Raw genomic sequence first — 16,754 nt, 5'->3', positions numbered from 1 at the left:
ACGATATTGTTTTTGCACCAACTTAATACCTGTCATGGAGCAGAAATATCATATTCCAAAAATTATATAAATTGATAAAGTTTAATTTTTAATCAATTAATGTGAATTCTCCATCATTATAACATAAATCTAGTAGTTCTGACTTGTTAAATTATCTCCCTTTAGATTTTTGACATTTTTTTCATAATGGCCAGTGAGACAACTTATCAGATACTCATAAAATTTGATTTTGGTTTACAAGAAACTACTTGATCAATTTAGGTGATTTTTGGAATATAACATCTTCATTTTGTGACAAGTACATACATCATAAAGATTTTTCTGTAGTTTTTTTTTTTTCCTTTAAGTTGAATTCTTAATAAGAATCCTAAAAAAACTGTTTAATTAACTTTTGTTAATATTATTAAATATTAGGGAGGTGATAGTGTTTAAATGGATAACATGGATTGACAACCTGGGTGTGCTAAGTTCAAGTCAGATCATATAGTATAACTTTCATTTTGGCAACTATTACACTGCCCTTGCAACAAGAATGTCGCCCAAAATCAAGTTAAGCAACAAAGTTGTACTGTACTGATTCATATGAATTTACTTTATTAAATACTAGCTGTTCCAGGTCATCTTTTCCAGCATGTATTTATGTATATATATATATATATATATATATATTATTTTTTTTTTTTTTTAATTCCAGTGTTGGGAATGGAAGTAAATTTTTTTATTAAAATATTTATATGAAATTTATGAATGAAGTATATAAGACATTTTTGTAAGTTATGTTCATAAAAGCCATAAATATTGCCTATGGTCATTAAGTAATAAAAATCATAAAACATAATAAAAATTATCCTTTTGTAATGAAAGTTTAATGGCTTAATTAATATGTTACTTTCTCGTGCATACAAAATAAATGAACATACTTGCTCAACTAAAATTAATATAAACATTGCCTTTGTCATTTCGTAGTAAATATATTAAAAAAAAATGCGATCAATAATCATAATCGTGTTTAGCAATCGGCAATTGAAATGCTGAAAAGACACAAGATGTGTTAGTATCATATGTCTGTGTTTCAATGGTAGGAAATATTAAAAAATTACAATATTCATGCTTTTCAATCAACTAACAAAGTACTAGTTCCATGATTTTTTTAAAAGAACAATGTGTTATCTTTGTTATAATTGAACATACATTTGGAGCTGAAAAGAAAAATATCTGCCATTTTTAATGTACATTTGTTTCTAAAAAGATTGTTTTCATGAAAAAAAATATTTCGCGGAGAGATAAATTGTATTTGCAAAGAGATGAAAATATATTATTCTTAGAAACATACACTAACATCAACAAAAAAAATGGTAAGCAGCAGCAAATATTGATGTGCCAGACATACTGCTATTTAGGTTTAATTTTTATAATGCAGCCAACATAATTTTATATATTCATCATCGTCATATTTGATATTATGTCCATTTTATGTCCATTTATTAGATTACTCGATTGATTCGAAAATCAATTAGAATTATTTGTGGAATAAAATGAACAAATTTATTGAAAATCAGAAAGGGGTGGCTTGCCTGGTTGTAAAATATGCTTAAATCTATTTTAATTCATGCAGATTGCATATTTATTATTACAGAGCCAATTCTCTGTTGAATATTACACACACACACACACACATGGTACTGATTTCAAAAGTTTAAAAATAAATGACTTGGGTGCTGTCAACTATAATGGAAACCAAAACATTTAGTGTTCCAGCCGCGTTCCCTATTGTTTGAGCTATCAACAGATAGATAAGAAACATTTAAAATTAAACTACTTCAAGCTATGAATGAATTTTCACATGCGCAAAATTAATAAAAATATGTTGTCAAGTTGAAATGAACATTTTGCATTTCAACTTACAGACATATTTCTATATGCGTTATTCATCCATCCAAACAAAGATTTTACTAGTTATAAACCATCCTTGGTGTATCATTACTATTTCCTGGTAATTTCAGTGTTTTGTGACCAGTAGTTTAAGAGTTTATTAGTTAAATATTTTCACACAGATACCCATACATACATATGTCTTATTTACATAGAAAAATGAAATATTACTAAATTATTTTGTTAATAGGTAAAAATTGTTTAATAACAATTTATGATAGAAATTTACTTCTTTTTTTTTGTTGTTTTTTTATAGTTGGCCAACATTGAAGAAAGATTGGAGCGCTTGGAAGCTGTGATTGGGCACAATCCACAGAAAATGGTTAGTGGTCAACAATTTGCAAGAATTTTTAATGATTTCACAAATCTTCAAATTGCAACTGTACTTAATGAGAATATGACAAGATCAGTTTATATAACAAACATTACTTTAGAATTAAGAGATGTTATAACTTTAATGTTTATACACAAAATATCACAATAGCAATAATAAAAAGAAATATGAATGCTTGATCCATTTCAAGATCCAGGTGTCTGTTTGCCAGAAGGAGTAGAAAAGGATTTGTTTTTGTGGAAGGATGATCATCAAGTATCTCTATACTTTTTGTAGAAAATTTATTTTCTTATTTAATACAAACTCGATGTTAAATGTAACCTCTTTTCTTCCATGACTGTTAAAATTCTAATCTTGAGACGCTATTATTAGAAGATTGCTGTACAAGGCCAACTGTCTCCTTCTATCCAGTTTGTCTTTTTCAACAAAATTCCTTCTTTCCTAGATATATTGCCTTCATTACAGCTGATGAATTCCATCTATCCCCTGTATCGTAAAAAAAAAATCATATGGATGCAATAAAAAAAATAGCTGGGTGGAATAAAATTGCTCCATCATCTTCCAATGCAATAATGCATACAAAGGTCACAAACACAAGTGGGATAACATTTTTTTCACAATTTTGCTAGAAAAAAAAAAAAAATTAAACCGAGAAATTTTAAATGATCACAAAAAAAAAGGTAAAGCAAATTTCAATCATAAAACTGTAGAAATTTATAATCAACATTTTTCCAAATGGAATTAAAAACGTTTCTTACCAAAATATTTACTGAATTAGTTGATCGTGATGTGTCTTTTTGAATTCTTAAAAAACCTTGAGTATCCTCTGAGTACGTACAGGATATGATTCATCAGAAGTGCTCTGTTTGAAAGCAAGCCACAACAATACCAGCACCCAAAACTTTGAAAAGATGCATTAGAGATTAATAGAGTTAGGGTTAGAAGTTATTAAAGATGGCAGATTGAAATGATAACTGGAGGCAAACAAATGATGATTACGATTGCAATTGGATTTGAAGAAAAACATAGATGATACAACTGTCTATGGCAGCATTTGGAAGATTTTTCTGATTCTCTCTTGATCTAGAGCATGTGGTGCAATTGGAACAAAAGTGACTTATTATTTTTAATACCTCTAGAACAATGCTTCTCTCCTATCACCATCAACCCTTGAAGTTGAGTTGAAATAAATAGCTTTGTCTTTGCAGAAGTCTCATACTAATAAACTGTTAGAACTAACCTTCACTCCGAACTTAAAATGGAAGACTCTCATCCACTCCATTTTTAAGGTTGTATGAAAAATGATCAAAGCTTTCTACCACTTTAGAAAGTACCTCACTCCTGATGCAGTTCTCTACCCATACAAGAACTAAATATTTTAAGATGGAGTACTGTTGTCACTGTTATACTATCTTGGTTTGAAGTGTGTATTTTGTTATTGCTACTCCAACAGATATTCCGGGTGGAATTTTATCATGCTGGGTGTGGTACCACAATGGTCACATCTCCATTGGCAGCAATAGTTGACCATTATTTTGTCCATATGTTGTCTTTAGATCTGCAAAAATATGTCATCTACTGTTGGGCTGAATGAGTAATAATTAGTTGTAAGGTTAGTCATTAATTCTCTGCAGAGAATTAATTACTTAGAATTCAAGAAAATGGACCCTAGCAGCTGTAAATTGAACACTTTATAAAATGTGGACAAGGATTTTGATATAGAAGTATTTATTTTTCTCACTGCATTTTGAAAATCGCAGAACTCAAATTGCTGATGCTAGATAAAAATGTTTGTCTTGCCTGTCTGACAGAATTTCAATGACTGCCTTCTCACTTGTGATGATGAAAGAGGGGAACAAAAGTTCAATAAAAAGAAAGAAAGAATTAACAAAAGAAATTTTAAAAAATCAAGTTTCTCATAGTCTATTTACCCACAATGAAATGCAATTCTATTTTTTTTTTTTTATATATATCAAAATAGAATCTTTGATCTTTCCCAATTTGTATTTTCTTTTTTCTTCAGAATGTTCTTACAGCAGAGCTCAGCAACAAAAGTCTTTTGGTAAGTGCTTAGCTGCATTATTTTTTTTTTTTTTTTTTCATTATGCTAAAAATTTACGCATTTTTAAACTTTAACTTTCTTCCAAGACAGATTATAATTATTCCCAAAAATGTTTTATGATTTACTAAAATTATCAGTGAAAGACAACAAATACATTCAAACATTTTTAATATAATCGAGAATTTTGCCGGGGAATTTTCTCAATTTTTAGAGAACTCCAATTGAGCAACATTAAAAATGCTTGAATATATTTACTCTCTTTTATATTTTTAGAGAAAAAAAATCAAGAAAATTAGTTTAGAAGGGATACAAAAATAAGTTTTTTTTTGTTTTTTTTCATTACTTTAAGTTAAAATGCAGCTATAAAAATTAAATATAAAACAAAGTTTTCATTGAAATGAGGTGCATGGAGGTTTCATTGTAATTTTTACAATCAGATGGTCAAATTGATCAAATTAATCTGAGTCCTCATTGATCTCTTGGTGCTTGGTGGTCACTCTGGCAAAGGTCCTGAATGTTAAACGGTTCTGTCTGGTGAATTACCCCTTCTCCCATATAAAATGATCAAAAGAGCAAATTATCCAGCACTGGTATCACTGGGAGCAAAAGTCATTTAAGCCAAAAGAAAAAAGGATAACACTTTGATAACTTCTTTTTTCTTTCTTTGTTTTTTGGGGTTTTTTTTGATAATGTAACAATAATTATTCATAGAAAAGTCATACACTCTGATTCTTTACCAGTCTCAATTTGGCCCTTAATATTTGTGTGTGGACGACACTTGGGCGATTTTTAAGTTTAGTAATCAACCCTAAGTTCAAGGGTCAGTCTCTCAGCAAAGTAGAGTCCACTGGGGAGCAAGGTGTAGTCTAGACCCAGTCCAATTCAGTCTCTCTTTTTCTATTTATCTGAAGCTCCTGATGCACTGGCTTACATAGAGAATTTGCTGGGGGATAACTTTGCCCCTCCACCAATAGAATTTAATTTGTAATTTTCGATAATGCATTATCGTTCTAACTTCTTGCTACGTTTACTGGTTCTAATATTCCAGGATCCGCCACTCTGACACTAGAATGGTCAGTGGATTTACAACATTCCCTTTCTTACTTTCTTCATCTAATTTTGATCTCTTCCTGCTACCATGATTACTCTGACATGGGGCTGTTTAAACCCGAGACAGTCATAATTCTCTCGCACTCAAACCACCCGAACTCTAACCATGGGAAAGAATCCAGGCAATTCAATTAACAACCATTGCAATGGATATGGGTGGGCTTTTTAGTTTTTAATTATAAGCAATTCTTAATAACTTGACATTTTTTTTTAGAAAATTCAGTCAGCAGTGTCCTATTCCAGATGTTTATGATAACAAAAAAAAGGCGCAAATCTTCCTGAGATGACAAGGCTTTCTATATTGGAGAAGTTTGACATGATCGAACAAAGGACCGTTATTTTGTTTACCAACGCAAGCCAATTTATATCTCACAAATCCTCAAAAAGGGAATTTATTGGCAAATCAATTTCTTTTTATGGTTCAAAAATAACTCAAGGATTTTCTTTGGAGAAAAAAAGAGAATATTTCTTATTAATTCTTTTTTTTTTTTTGTTTACGACTTCTATAAACAAAACAGAATCTTTTCTTTCTCTGCCTTTCTTTTCTTTTCCACTGTCTGAATTTTGATGTTTCTTTCTGGCGCATCAACCTTTTTTTAACCCATTAAGATTGTCACACTTTTTTGTTTTCAATTTTTTCTCTGCTTTCAAATTTGAACTTTATCATTATTTCACAGATCAAAATTCTTGTAGAGCTTGAACAGTTGAACAGGTGCTATTACGTTTTATTTGAATTATTCAGACTATTCTCATCGTGAATGTTATTCTCACAATGTTTCAGTCGATGTAACCTCCAACCGTCTTCAAGTCAATTTTATCATACTGAAGAATCTTTATTGCATTTTAAACCACACCTTCTATTTAATTCATGGGGGTAGATTTTTATCATTCTATCAGCCATGACTATGTAATAATCTTATTCACTTGTTATGAGGATTGAATCATCAACTTGTTATTTAAAATTAATTATTACTTAACACTTTATCCATTGCACCATGTGTCTATTGTAAAAATTATCAATCCTTATCTAAAAAAATTCTAAACAGTAAATTTAATTCTTTGTAATCAATCACAGTTTTTTTTAAAAATGATGCCAGAAATTCTGTAATTCTGTATATGTAAAAAACCTGAATTGCTTTTTGATTCAGCATTCTTTCTTATCATTGCAAAATAAAAAAAAAATTTTTAATTGTAAAACCTGCAAGTGAAAAGTTAAAATTATGAAAATATTTACATCAGAAAAAAATGTTTGAGTTGAAATATCCTTTAACATTGTTTCTTTTTGTTTCTTTTTTTTTTTTTTTTATAGAACGCTGTGTCGTCAATAAACAGCAAATTGTCATTGTTAGATCCTGCTCAGATCGATCAAGTGGAGGGCAGGTTGCATAATGTGCTGCAGAAGGTCAATCAGATTAGTGAGAAAAAGACAGCCGATGACAGTACAGAGAAACAAGCCAAGGTGAGCACATTTATCTCTCTCTTTATTTGACTTCTCTCAGTTTAGAGAGACAATGTATACTCTTTTGCATGGGAAATCTGTTGTGAGATAAAAGTTGCGTCATTACATCTTTCCTGGATTAGCATAGATCAAGTCCAATAAAAAAAAAAAAAAAAAGAAGGATGACTAGAAACTGTACAAGTAGAAAAAGACTGGTATTTTTGAGTTTTCTTTCTCCTAGATAGGTTGCATAATTAACTTTTCGGAGTTTAGTCTACTGTTTGATCCACCTAAGTTGCTGGGGATAATGGATTTTTTTTTTTAATTACATTTTCATCCCAAACAAGGCACATTGCCACTTTGATGTAGGGGGGTACTATTAGAGACACAAGCTACAGGGGAACTATGTGGGGAGTTGGGCAGCAAGACGTCGGTCCACATTACACTGAACTTCTGCATGTCAGTACAGTTGGGGAAGCAGGAACCCAGAAGGGAATTTAAAAGTTTAGCGGTTCTGGGGAAGAAACTATTGGAGTAGAAGGCTCTCTTACATCTAGGGATCTCTACTGTGAAGGGGTGGGATTTTACTGCTTGTCGGGTTTGTCAGGGGTATTTACGTTGAGGGGGTACAAGTGCTTGCAGTTCATCGGAACATTCACCGTTAAAGTACTTGTAGAACAAGCAGAGGGATACTACATTTCGTCGATGGGACAGAGGCTAAAGCTTGGATGGCAGTTCAGGACCTATTAGGTTGGCGACTCTCTTTTGAACCTTGTCTAGGAATGAGAGACTAGTAGCAGATGCACCAGCCCAAATATGACAACAATACTCCATACATGGGCGAATGGTGGCCTTATAGAGGTACAGGATACTTTCGGGCGTTAGTAGCTTTCTAGCACGGTATAAGAACCTACCTTTTTCGCAGCAGTCCTGGCAATGCTCTCAATGTAATTGTTCCAACTCATGTTTCCTGTAAACGTTAGGCCGAGGAGTTTAAAAGATGTGCTTTCAGATAAAGAGTCTTTGGCCATTTCTATTGGTGGTAGAGAAGGTTTCTTGTAGTTATTGAAGGAAACAAGTTTAGTCTTGGCAGCATTGAATATGACCATCTATTTTTGTCTCCATTCCACTACAGATTGGAGGTCATCCTCTAATGTTTGTGCCATTTCCTTATATATGTGTTCATTTGTTTTCCTGTCGTGCCTGTTATAGAGCGTGGTGTCATCACAATTTTGTCAGGGAGGTCATTTATGAATATTAGGAATAATAGAGGTCCAAGGATAGACCCCTGAGGCACTCCTGCATTTATATCATATTGTTCAGATGTACGCCCATCGAGGACAACCTGGATTTTTCTCTTATCTAAGAAGGATTTAATTATGTTAAGTATTCTTCCAGTGATACCGTATGATCTGATTTTCCTGAGACCTTCATGCCATACTCTGTCAAAAGCCTTAGATATATCTAGAGCTACTGCTCTACCCTCCCCTGCTTTGTCAAAAGCCTTAGATATATCTAGAGCTACTGCTCTACCCTCCCCTGCTTTGTCAAGTGAATGGTATATATGTTCGGAGATTACAGTTAGGATGTCTGCTATGGAACGGGCTTGCCTAAATCCATATTGTTGGTCAGTCAGAAGTTTAGCATCTGTAAGGTGATGAACTAGAACTTGGTTAATTATGGACTCAAATATTTTGGCAAAAAGTGGGAGGAGGCTAATGGGGCGGCAATTTACTGGGTCAGTTCTTACGCCAGAATTCTTGAAAACTGGTGCCACAGAAGCAGTTTTCCAGCAGGCAGGAAAGCAAGATTCATTAAGGCATTTGTTGTAAAGTTTGGAGAGGATTGGAGCTACTTCGGCGGAGCACTTTTTTAATAGTACAGCCGGGATGAGATCAGGTCTACATGCTTTTGAAGTGTCAAAATTTTTTATGATACCATGTACCTGAGAAAGGGTGATTTTCAAATCGTCTGGTGTGGCATCTGTCCGCAAAGGAAAGTCAGGGAAAGGGTGGTTAGTAGGGTCCAGTGTGGAGTTAGAGGCAAACCGACTGGCAAGCATGTTAGCCTTCTCGGTTGCTGAGCAAACAACCTCATGATTGTTGGATAGTGGGGGAATTGTTGATTGCCCATTATTTACTACACTGTTGTAGATTTTCCAGAAGTCACGGGTTCCCAATTTCTGTGTTTCGATAAGTTTTTTGGTGGTTTCAGTAAATTCTCTCTTAGCTGTCGCTATTTCTTTCTTACAGTTACTTTTGGCTTCTATATACTTCTGTCTGTTTATGTCGGTTAAATCTGCGGTATGCATGCTGCCTTTGCGCGATGGCAGCTGCACATGTGGAAGTAAACCATTAGGGAGAGTGGGGCTTGCTATAAAATTTCCACGTGGGAACATGTGCTTCAATTGCTGTTTTGAACCATTCAGTTGTCTCATTTGTGCACTGTTCAGCAGGAAGTGAAAAGATATTTCGCCATGGGGCGTCTCTGATTAGATCCCTGATGGCTTCCCAGTCAGCCTTTTTATAATATCTCATTGTTTTGAGCAATGGCTCTTCTGTTTTTGTTTTTTTTGTTGTTGTTTTTTTTTTTTACATAGGCATCACCACTTATCAAGGCCAAGAGACCACTCGAGGATAAGGGTTAAAGAGTGTACAGTAGAAATTGAACAATATAGTAACCGTTAGTAATGGAGATTTGGTAAATTTGTTAACTTATATGGAACGGCTCATCAAAAACTTGTTTACGTTATACTTGAAGACAACCATATTGTAGTCAGCTGGAAAGCAGAAAAACAGAAGACAATTCCATAGGCGTGTAGTTCTAAGAAAGAAGCTTTGCTCATGGAATCTACATTTAGGTTTAGGCACAGATAAAGAGTGGGGGAAACTAGTGATAGTGTTTTCTGCTAGACGGGTGTTTCTTGTGAAAGTTTGGCGAGGAGAGACTATAGAATGGAGCTCAGCCGAGCACCTGCCATGAAAATAACGATAAAGCAGAGACAAACTCGCAAAATATCTTCTGTGAGAAAGAAGTTGCAGGTCCATTTATGAGAGTTGGGATTCTGTTTGCTATTTGCCAAAACTGGTGGGAATCAAACCGCTGCTCAGCTACTTGTGACTTGACAGACTGAGCATACAACTCTCTTGTGTTCTTTAATACTTTTTTACAGTGGTTGCTGGCAGTTCTGAAAGCGGCTTTAGTCTCAGTACGTCTATTACGTTCGAAGCAATGGAAAAAGTGATTTCTATGCGCGATGGCAGCAGCACATTCCGGAGAGAACCACAGCTGGCTGTTAGGTTTTTGCTGGAATTTTTTCGAGGGTATGAAACGGTCTATATCTACAATTAACCATTCTGTCAGGTCTGATACTATAGAGGACACATCCTTTTTAAACATGGAACACAGAGGTAGATTTGATATAAATGTGCGGAGGCTATCCCAGTCAGCCATAGAGTATCGATATACTGTACGATGGAGAGGTACATCTGGGGACTTATTACATTTCATTTGTATCCTAACTGATTCAACTGAGTGGTCGGAAGATCCAAGTGGAGACAGAACAGAAGCTGAACACAGTTCAGGGCAAGTTGTGAGAAAGAGGTCTAGGAGACTTGCATACTGGCCGTTAGAAACGGGAACACGGGTGGGTTCATGAACGATCTGAGTGAGGTCATAAGCAATGGAAAAATCATGACAGAACCTCCCCTCATCATTGGTCTTGTTTGAGTGAGTTAACCATTCCACATTGTGAACATTGAAGTCTCCACAGACATGAATATTAGCTTAAGGATAAGCAGATAGGGCCTGGTCAATTTTCTCAGCTATGCTTTTAAAGATAGTAACTCTGCTGTTGTGTAGGTTAGTCTCACTTAATGCTAAGGTATCCGGCGTGTTTGTTAGAAGAAATGCTTCAACATCATTTAAATTAGTTCTAAACCCACGGATGTTCGTAAATTTAAGTCTCAAGAGAGGAGACAATTTGATTTTGAGTTTTGTCCTGGTTTAAGCGTAATTTTAGATTGTACTGTCATTTTTGTTTTTAAGAGTTTCAGTTTAGGTAAAGGGTGCTGAACAAGTGGTTATGCAGAATACCAGACATGCAACACAAGTAGACCATTTACTTGGAGGTCATTATCACTAAGCATCTACACATTTCTACTGCCAAGGCATGCATTATTTTATTCTTACCCAGGTAAATACTTACTAGCTATAGCCTGTAATTCCATGGGCTTAGAACTAATTCAAATGATGTTGAAGCATTTCTCCTAACAAACACCCTGGATATCTTAGCACTAAGTGAGACTAACCTACACTCCTCCATCCCCTCTAACTACTTTAACATGCCTGGATATCTCCCACTCTGCCATAAGGACTCTGACAGACATATGCACGGGTCTATATCCAAAACTAATCCAGGATTCCTAGCTTTCCTAACATTCTCACTGAAAGTGATATTGTTGTCCTGAGAACTCAATCAAAATCAAATTGTGGTTAAAAAAACTTTCTAGGTAACACCGGGCAGATATGCTTGATAAGATCTAAAATGCAGTATAAGAAAAAATCGTTTTTATTGATATAAAAAATAAATGAAAGCTGCCATTCCTAATAAACTGATATTTCAATTCTATCTTCAAATATAACATTTCATGCCGTTGCAGTTCAAATGATATTTCATGCTGTTGTGGTTCATATGACATTTTAACACTATTTTCTCGTATGTATATATCATTCTCTACAGTTTTATTTTATTTTTTGTTATTTCTCAGACATATTTTAACCATTCTTACTTCACTTATTTTAAAACAATTTCCTGACTAAACTTTTGTCATGCTACATTGATGTGGTGGTGGTGGGGGGAGGTTCCCCTCCAGTTTATGCTAGCTTATTTAAATGACAAAAAATTTTTATTTAGGTATATTTAATATAATCAGCCATGGAAAGGCACAAAACAAACAAATAAAATAAAAATAAAAAATTAGAAAAAATTAATTAAATAAATAATAAATCTAAGTGATCCCCCCCCCCTTACCTTAAATTTTCATTCTATCCCTAAGCTAAGATGAACACCTCTCTCTCTCCTGGTCACTAACTAACCAACTGCTCTATTTCCCAAGTTGCCATTAAATCTAATGCATTGCACGTAACTTAGATGGGTCCTAGCTCTGAAACCTTAACCGTAATAGACTGACTTTTTGTAATCGATACGCGATTTTTAAGAGAAAGGCGAAACCATCTTCCTTCATTAGAAGTCTGAAGACAACATACTTAATGTCTAAAATTCCATACATTCGTATACACTGAAAACATGCTACTTATCCATCCATCTATATTTAATTATACTTACAGAATATGCCATAACTTATAGCTTTCAGGTATACCTGTACTGAACTCCAAATCAAATGTTTCTTGTATCTATCTGGAGCATATATCTTATCTTTCAGTCGTATTAAATACTCAGTTTGGGCACCAAATTTTAATTCCTAATATTAAGTAAATCATACTTTAACATATTATCCTATTCCTAAACTTACAAAACTATATCTAACCATACATTAACTCGTCTCTCTTAAACCAATGCTGTTGCAAATTTAGTTGCTTCCACTGCATGAATTTTTACTTATCCCCTCTCCCATTTACAATGAAAATGGAAAGCATAGCAATGTCCTTTTTAAACAACTTTGAGGAGTGTAATTTTTCAGTAGATATTAATCTAAATAACCGATTAATATTAACTACCCATGCGGGGTCGCAGAAATACTTGAATTAGGCGTGGGGCAAACCCTCTTAGTACTGATGGAACAGTAGATCTTCCCAGGTCAACCGTCTAGTAGAAGGAAAACTCTGAAGCTAAACCTAAGGGAGAGAGGCCTCTTCAGTCCCGGACGACAACCTTCCTAGAGCTGGTAACTCAAACAAATTACCGGTTGGCAAACCTAAACTGCTTAAGGAGATAGGCTCTGTCTATCACCCGGCTTTCATACTCCTTCTTTGCCTATTAGCCAGAGGTGCTATCACAGGGACTCGTCAGAATCACCCAGTGCTTGCCTTTGTTTCCTGACTAGGGCAATGAACGCTGTTTTTTCCCCGCTCCCGCAGCATCCAATCCCCCTAAACTGGACACTGTGGGGGTGCTTCAGTGCCATATATGCTGGTACGGTTAGACTTGGCTGCCTTTGTCTAAGGGATTGAGGGTACCGGATTGACAGTTCCTGGCTGCTGCTTCTGACTGATAGTACAGGAGCCCTAACTCTTTGTTAGCGCTTAGAGCGGCTGCTCCATCAACAGTTGTATAATATCAGGATGATTGTAGTGCCATGTCGCGCATGGAAAGGGACCCTGTACTAATCTCCGGTAGGCTTTCCTGAGGCCACAATCCTGTAGGTGAGGACAACTGATGGTCTACTTGTATTGCATGTCTGATATTCTGCACAACCACTTGTCCAGCACCCCTCACTCACCCTAACTGAAAACTTTTAAATTAAATAAATGGAATGACTGCTCAAACAAAAGTTACGTTTAAACCAGCACTAAACTCAAAGAAAACCAACCTGCCTCCTCTCTTGAGGCTTGCATTTACGAATATCTGGGCTTAGAACTAACTTAGATGATGTTGAATCATTTCTTCTTGTAAACACCCTGGATATCTTAGCATTAAGTGAAACTAACCTACACTCCTCCATTCCCTCTAACCGCTTTAACATGCCTGGTTATCTCCGCTCTCCCTCAACCAGAACTATACCCTAATAAACAAAGTCTCTGACAGCATAGATATAGCACTCTCCCTCAATACTAGCGCACAACCTACACTCCTCCATTCCCTCTAACCGCTTTAACATGCCTGGTTATCTCCCACTCTGCCATAGGGACTCGGACAGAGATATGCATGGGCTTGGAGTCTATATTCGTAACACCCTCCCCCTGGCTAGAGAAACAAAACTAGAATCGGATGACCAGGCCGTTATGTGCTTCAGCCTAAACATGCAACATAATATTAGCTACTTGTATTTTCTCTACCGCTCTCCCTCAACCAGAACTATACCCTAATAAACAAAGTCTCTGACAGCATAGATATAGCACTCTCCCTCAATACTAGCGCACAAGTACATGTATTTGGTGACTTTAATGTCCACCACAGTAACTGGCTTGAATTCTCTAGTGACACAGACGTAGCTGGTAGCACAACACATAGCTTCTCTATATCCCATTCCCTATCTCAGATGGTTACATTTCTGACACGTTTCCCAGACCAGCAAGATCAACATGCCTCACTTCTAGATCTATTTCAACAGTTCCCAATGATTGTTCAACAAATGCCCACAGCCCACTCGGGAATGCTGATCACGCTGTGATAATGGTAGAAATCACCCTAAATTCTCACCCTAAAACTGAAGACCCACTACTCAAAACAAGGAGATATTACAAAAAGGCTGACTGGGAAGCCATCAGAGAATTCATCAGAGATGCCCCATGGCGAAATATCTTTTCTCTTCCAGCGGAACAGTGTGCAAATGAGACCACTGAATGGTTCAAAACTGCAATTGAGGCACATATTTCCACACGGAAATTCTATAGCAAGCCCCACTCTCCCCAATGGTTTACTTCTGCTTGTGCAGCTGCCATTGCTCAAAGGCAACATGCGTTCCGCAGATTCAAGCGACATAAGTCCAGTTCAAACAGACAGAAGTATATAAAAGCTAGAAATAATTGTAAGAGAGTAATAGCAACAGCTAAGACAGATTACACTGAAACCACCAGAAAACACATCGAAGCACAGAAATTAGGAATCCGTGATTTTTGGAAAATCTACAACAGCGTAGTAAATAATTGGCAGTCAATGATTCCCCCACTATCAAACAATCATGAGGTTGCTTGCACGGCAACCAAAAAGACTAATCTGCTTGCCAGTCGGTTTGCCTGTAACTCCACTCCCTTCCCAACTTTCCTTTGCGGACAGACACCACACTAGACAATTTGAGAATTACCCCTTCTCAGGTACATGGTATCATAAAAAACCTAGACACCTCAAAAGCATGTAGACCTGATCTCATCCTGGCTGTGCTATTAAAAAAATGCTCTGCTGAGGTTGCTCCAGTTCTCTCCAAACTTTACAAAAAAATGCCTTAACGAATCTTGCTTTCCCGACTGCTGGAAAACCGCTTCTGAGGTACCAGTCTTCAAGAATTCTGGTGAAAGAACTGACCCACTAAATTATCGCACCATTAGCCTCCTCCTGCTTTTCGCCAAAATATTTAAGTCCTTAGTTAATCAAGCCCTTGTCCAACACCTAACAGCTCCTAACCTCCTGACCGACAAACAATATGGATTTAGGCAAGCCCGTTCAATAGCAGATATCTTAACTGTAATCTCTGAACATATATACTGTTCACTGAACAAAACAGGGGAGGGTGGAGCGGTAGCCTTCAATATATCTAAGGCTTTTGTCAGAGTATGGCACGATGGTCTTCTAAGGGAAATTAGATCCTATGGTATCACTGGAAAAATACATAATGTAATTAAATCCTTCTTAAGTAAGAGAAAAATCGAAGTTGTCCTCGACGGTCATACATCTGAACAATATGATATAAATGCGGGAGTACCTCAGGTGTCTATCCTTGGACCTTTATTATTCCTGATATTCATAAATGACCTTCCTGATAAAATTGTTTCGGAGATGGGTATATTTGCTGATGACACCACTCTCTATAACAAGCACAAGGGGAAAACAAATGAACACATATCTAAGGAAATGGCAGAAACACTAGAGGATGACCTCCAATCTGTAGTGGACTGGTGACAAAAATGGATGGTTACATTCAATGCTGTCAAGACTAAACTTGTTTCCTTCAATAACTACAAGAAACCTTTTCTACCACCAATAGAAATGGCCAAGAACACATTAGCTGCAAGTACTTCCTTTAAACTGCTCGGCCTAACGTTTACAGGGAACATGAACTGGAATAGATACATCGAGAGCATTGCTAAGGCTGCTGCAAAGAAGGTGGGCCTGCTCTACTGTGCTAGAAAATTACTTACGCCTGAAAGTATCCTGTACCTCTATAAGGCCACCATTCGCACATGTATGGAGTATTGTTGTCACATTTGGGCTGGTGCATCTGCTGCTTGTCTCTCACTCCTGGACAGGGTTCAAAAGAGTCGCCAACCTGATAGGTCCTGAACTGTCATCTAGGCTTCAGTTCATGACATTTCATGCTGTGGTAGTTCATATGACATTTTATTCATGCCATCGCAGTCCGTATGGCATTTTATTTATGCCGTCGCGGTCCGTATGACGTTTCATATGTGGCGTCGTGGTCTGTATGACATTTCATTTGTGGCGTCACGGTGCGTTTGACATTTCATTCATGGTGTCACGGTGCGTTTGACATTTCATCTTGTTTTCTTTTAGAAAAACTTGTTTAACTTAAAACTTTTAAATTTTTTTGGATATTCCAAGGAACCGCATTTACCATTTTCCCCAGTTGAGTAATAATTCACGACACTATTTTCATCAAAACTCTTATTTTCTTTGCAGGTGTCTGAATTATATGAAATTGTGAAGAAATGGGAAAGCATGTCTGATGTTTTACCGCAAATTGTTGATCGATTAACCACTCTGAAAGATATTCATGAACAAGGTTTGTTATCAATATTTGTTTCACTTTGGATTTTTTTCATGATATATATCATGTATATATATAATGTATTCTGTAAAATTCTAAGTATTTAAAAAAAAAATCGTTTTCAATTCAGGTTGGTGTGTGAATATTGATTAAAATAGATGATCCTCAAAGAGGCGTGACAAGCAAACAAATTTGTTAATCACCATATTAGGAATGTTTCACCGCAAAAATAAGATCCAAACAAAACTTTTAGAT

General features: G+C 35.8%; 1 protein-coding gene across 1 annotated transcript in view; it reads left to right on the top strand.

Moving 5' to 3' along the window:
* The window catches only part of LOC145291365 (dynactin subunit 2-like), a 41,913-nt gene that overhangs the window by 20,688 nt on the left and 4,471 nt on the right, over positions 1-16,754 (top strand). Inside the window, exons 8-11 of the mRNA XM_080137139.1 lie at positions 2,189-2,254; positions 4,290-4,328; positions 6,748-6,897; positions 16,412-16,514. Of these exons, the coding sequence (XP_079993265.1) occupies positions 2,189-2,254; positions 4,290-4,328; positions 6,748-6,897; positions 16,412-16,514 (358 nt within the window). The remainder of the gene's footprint in view (positions 1-2,188; positions 2,255-4,289; positions 4,329-6,747; positions 6,898-16,411; positions 16,515-16,754) is intronic.

This window comes from Euprymna scolopes, chromosome 12 (genome assembly GCF_053919585.1).
Source record: "Euprymna scolopes isolate OS-2025 chromosome 12, ASM5391958v1, whole genome shotgun sequence".
NCBI lineage: Eukaryota > Metazoa > Mollusca > Cephalopoda > Sepiida > Sepiolidae > Euprymna > Euprymna scolopes.
Note: the sequence above shows the minus strand (reverse complement) of the source record. Positions and strands in the feature narration are given on the sequence as shown.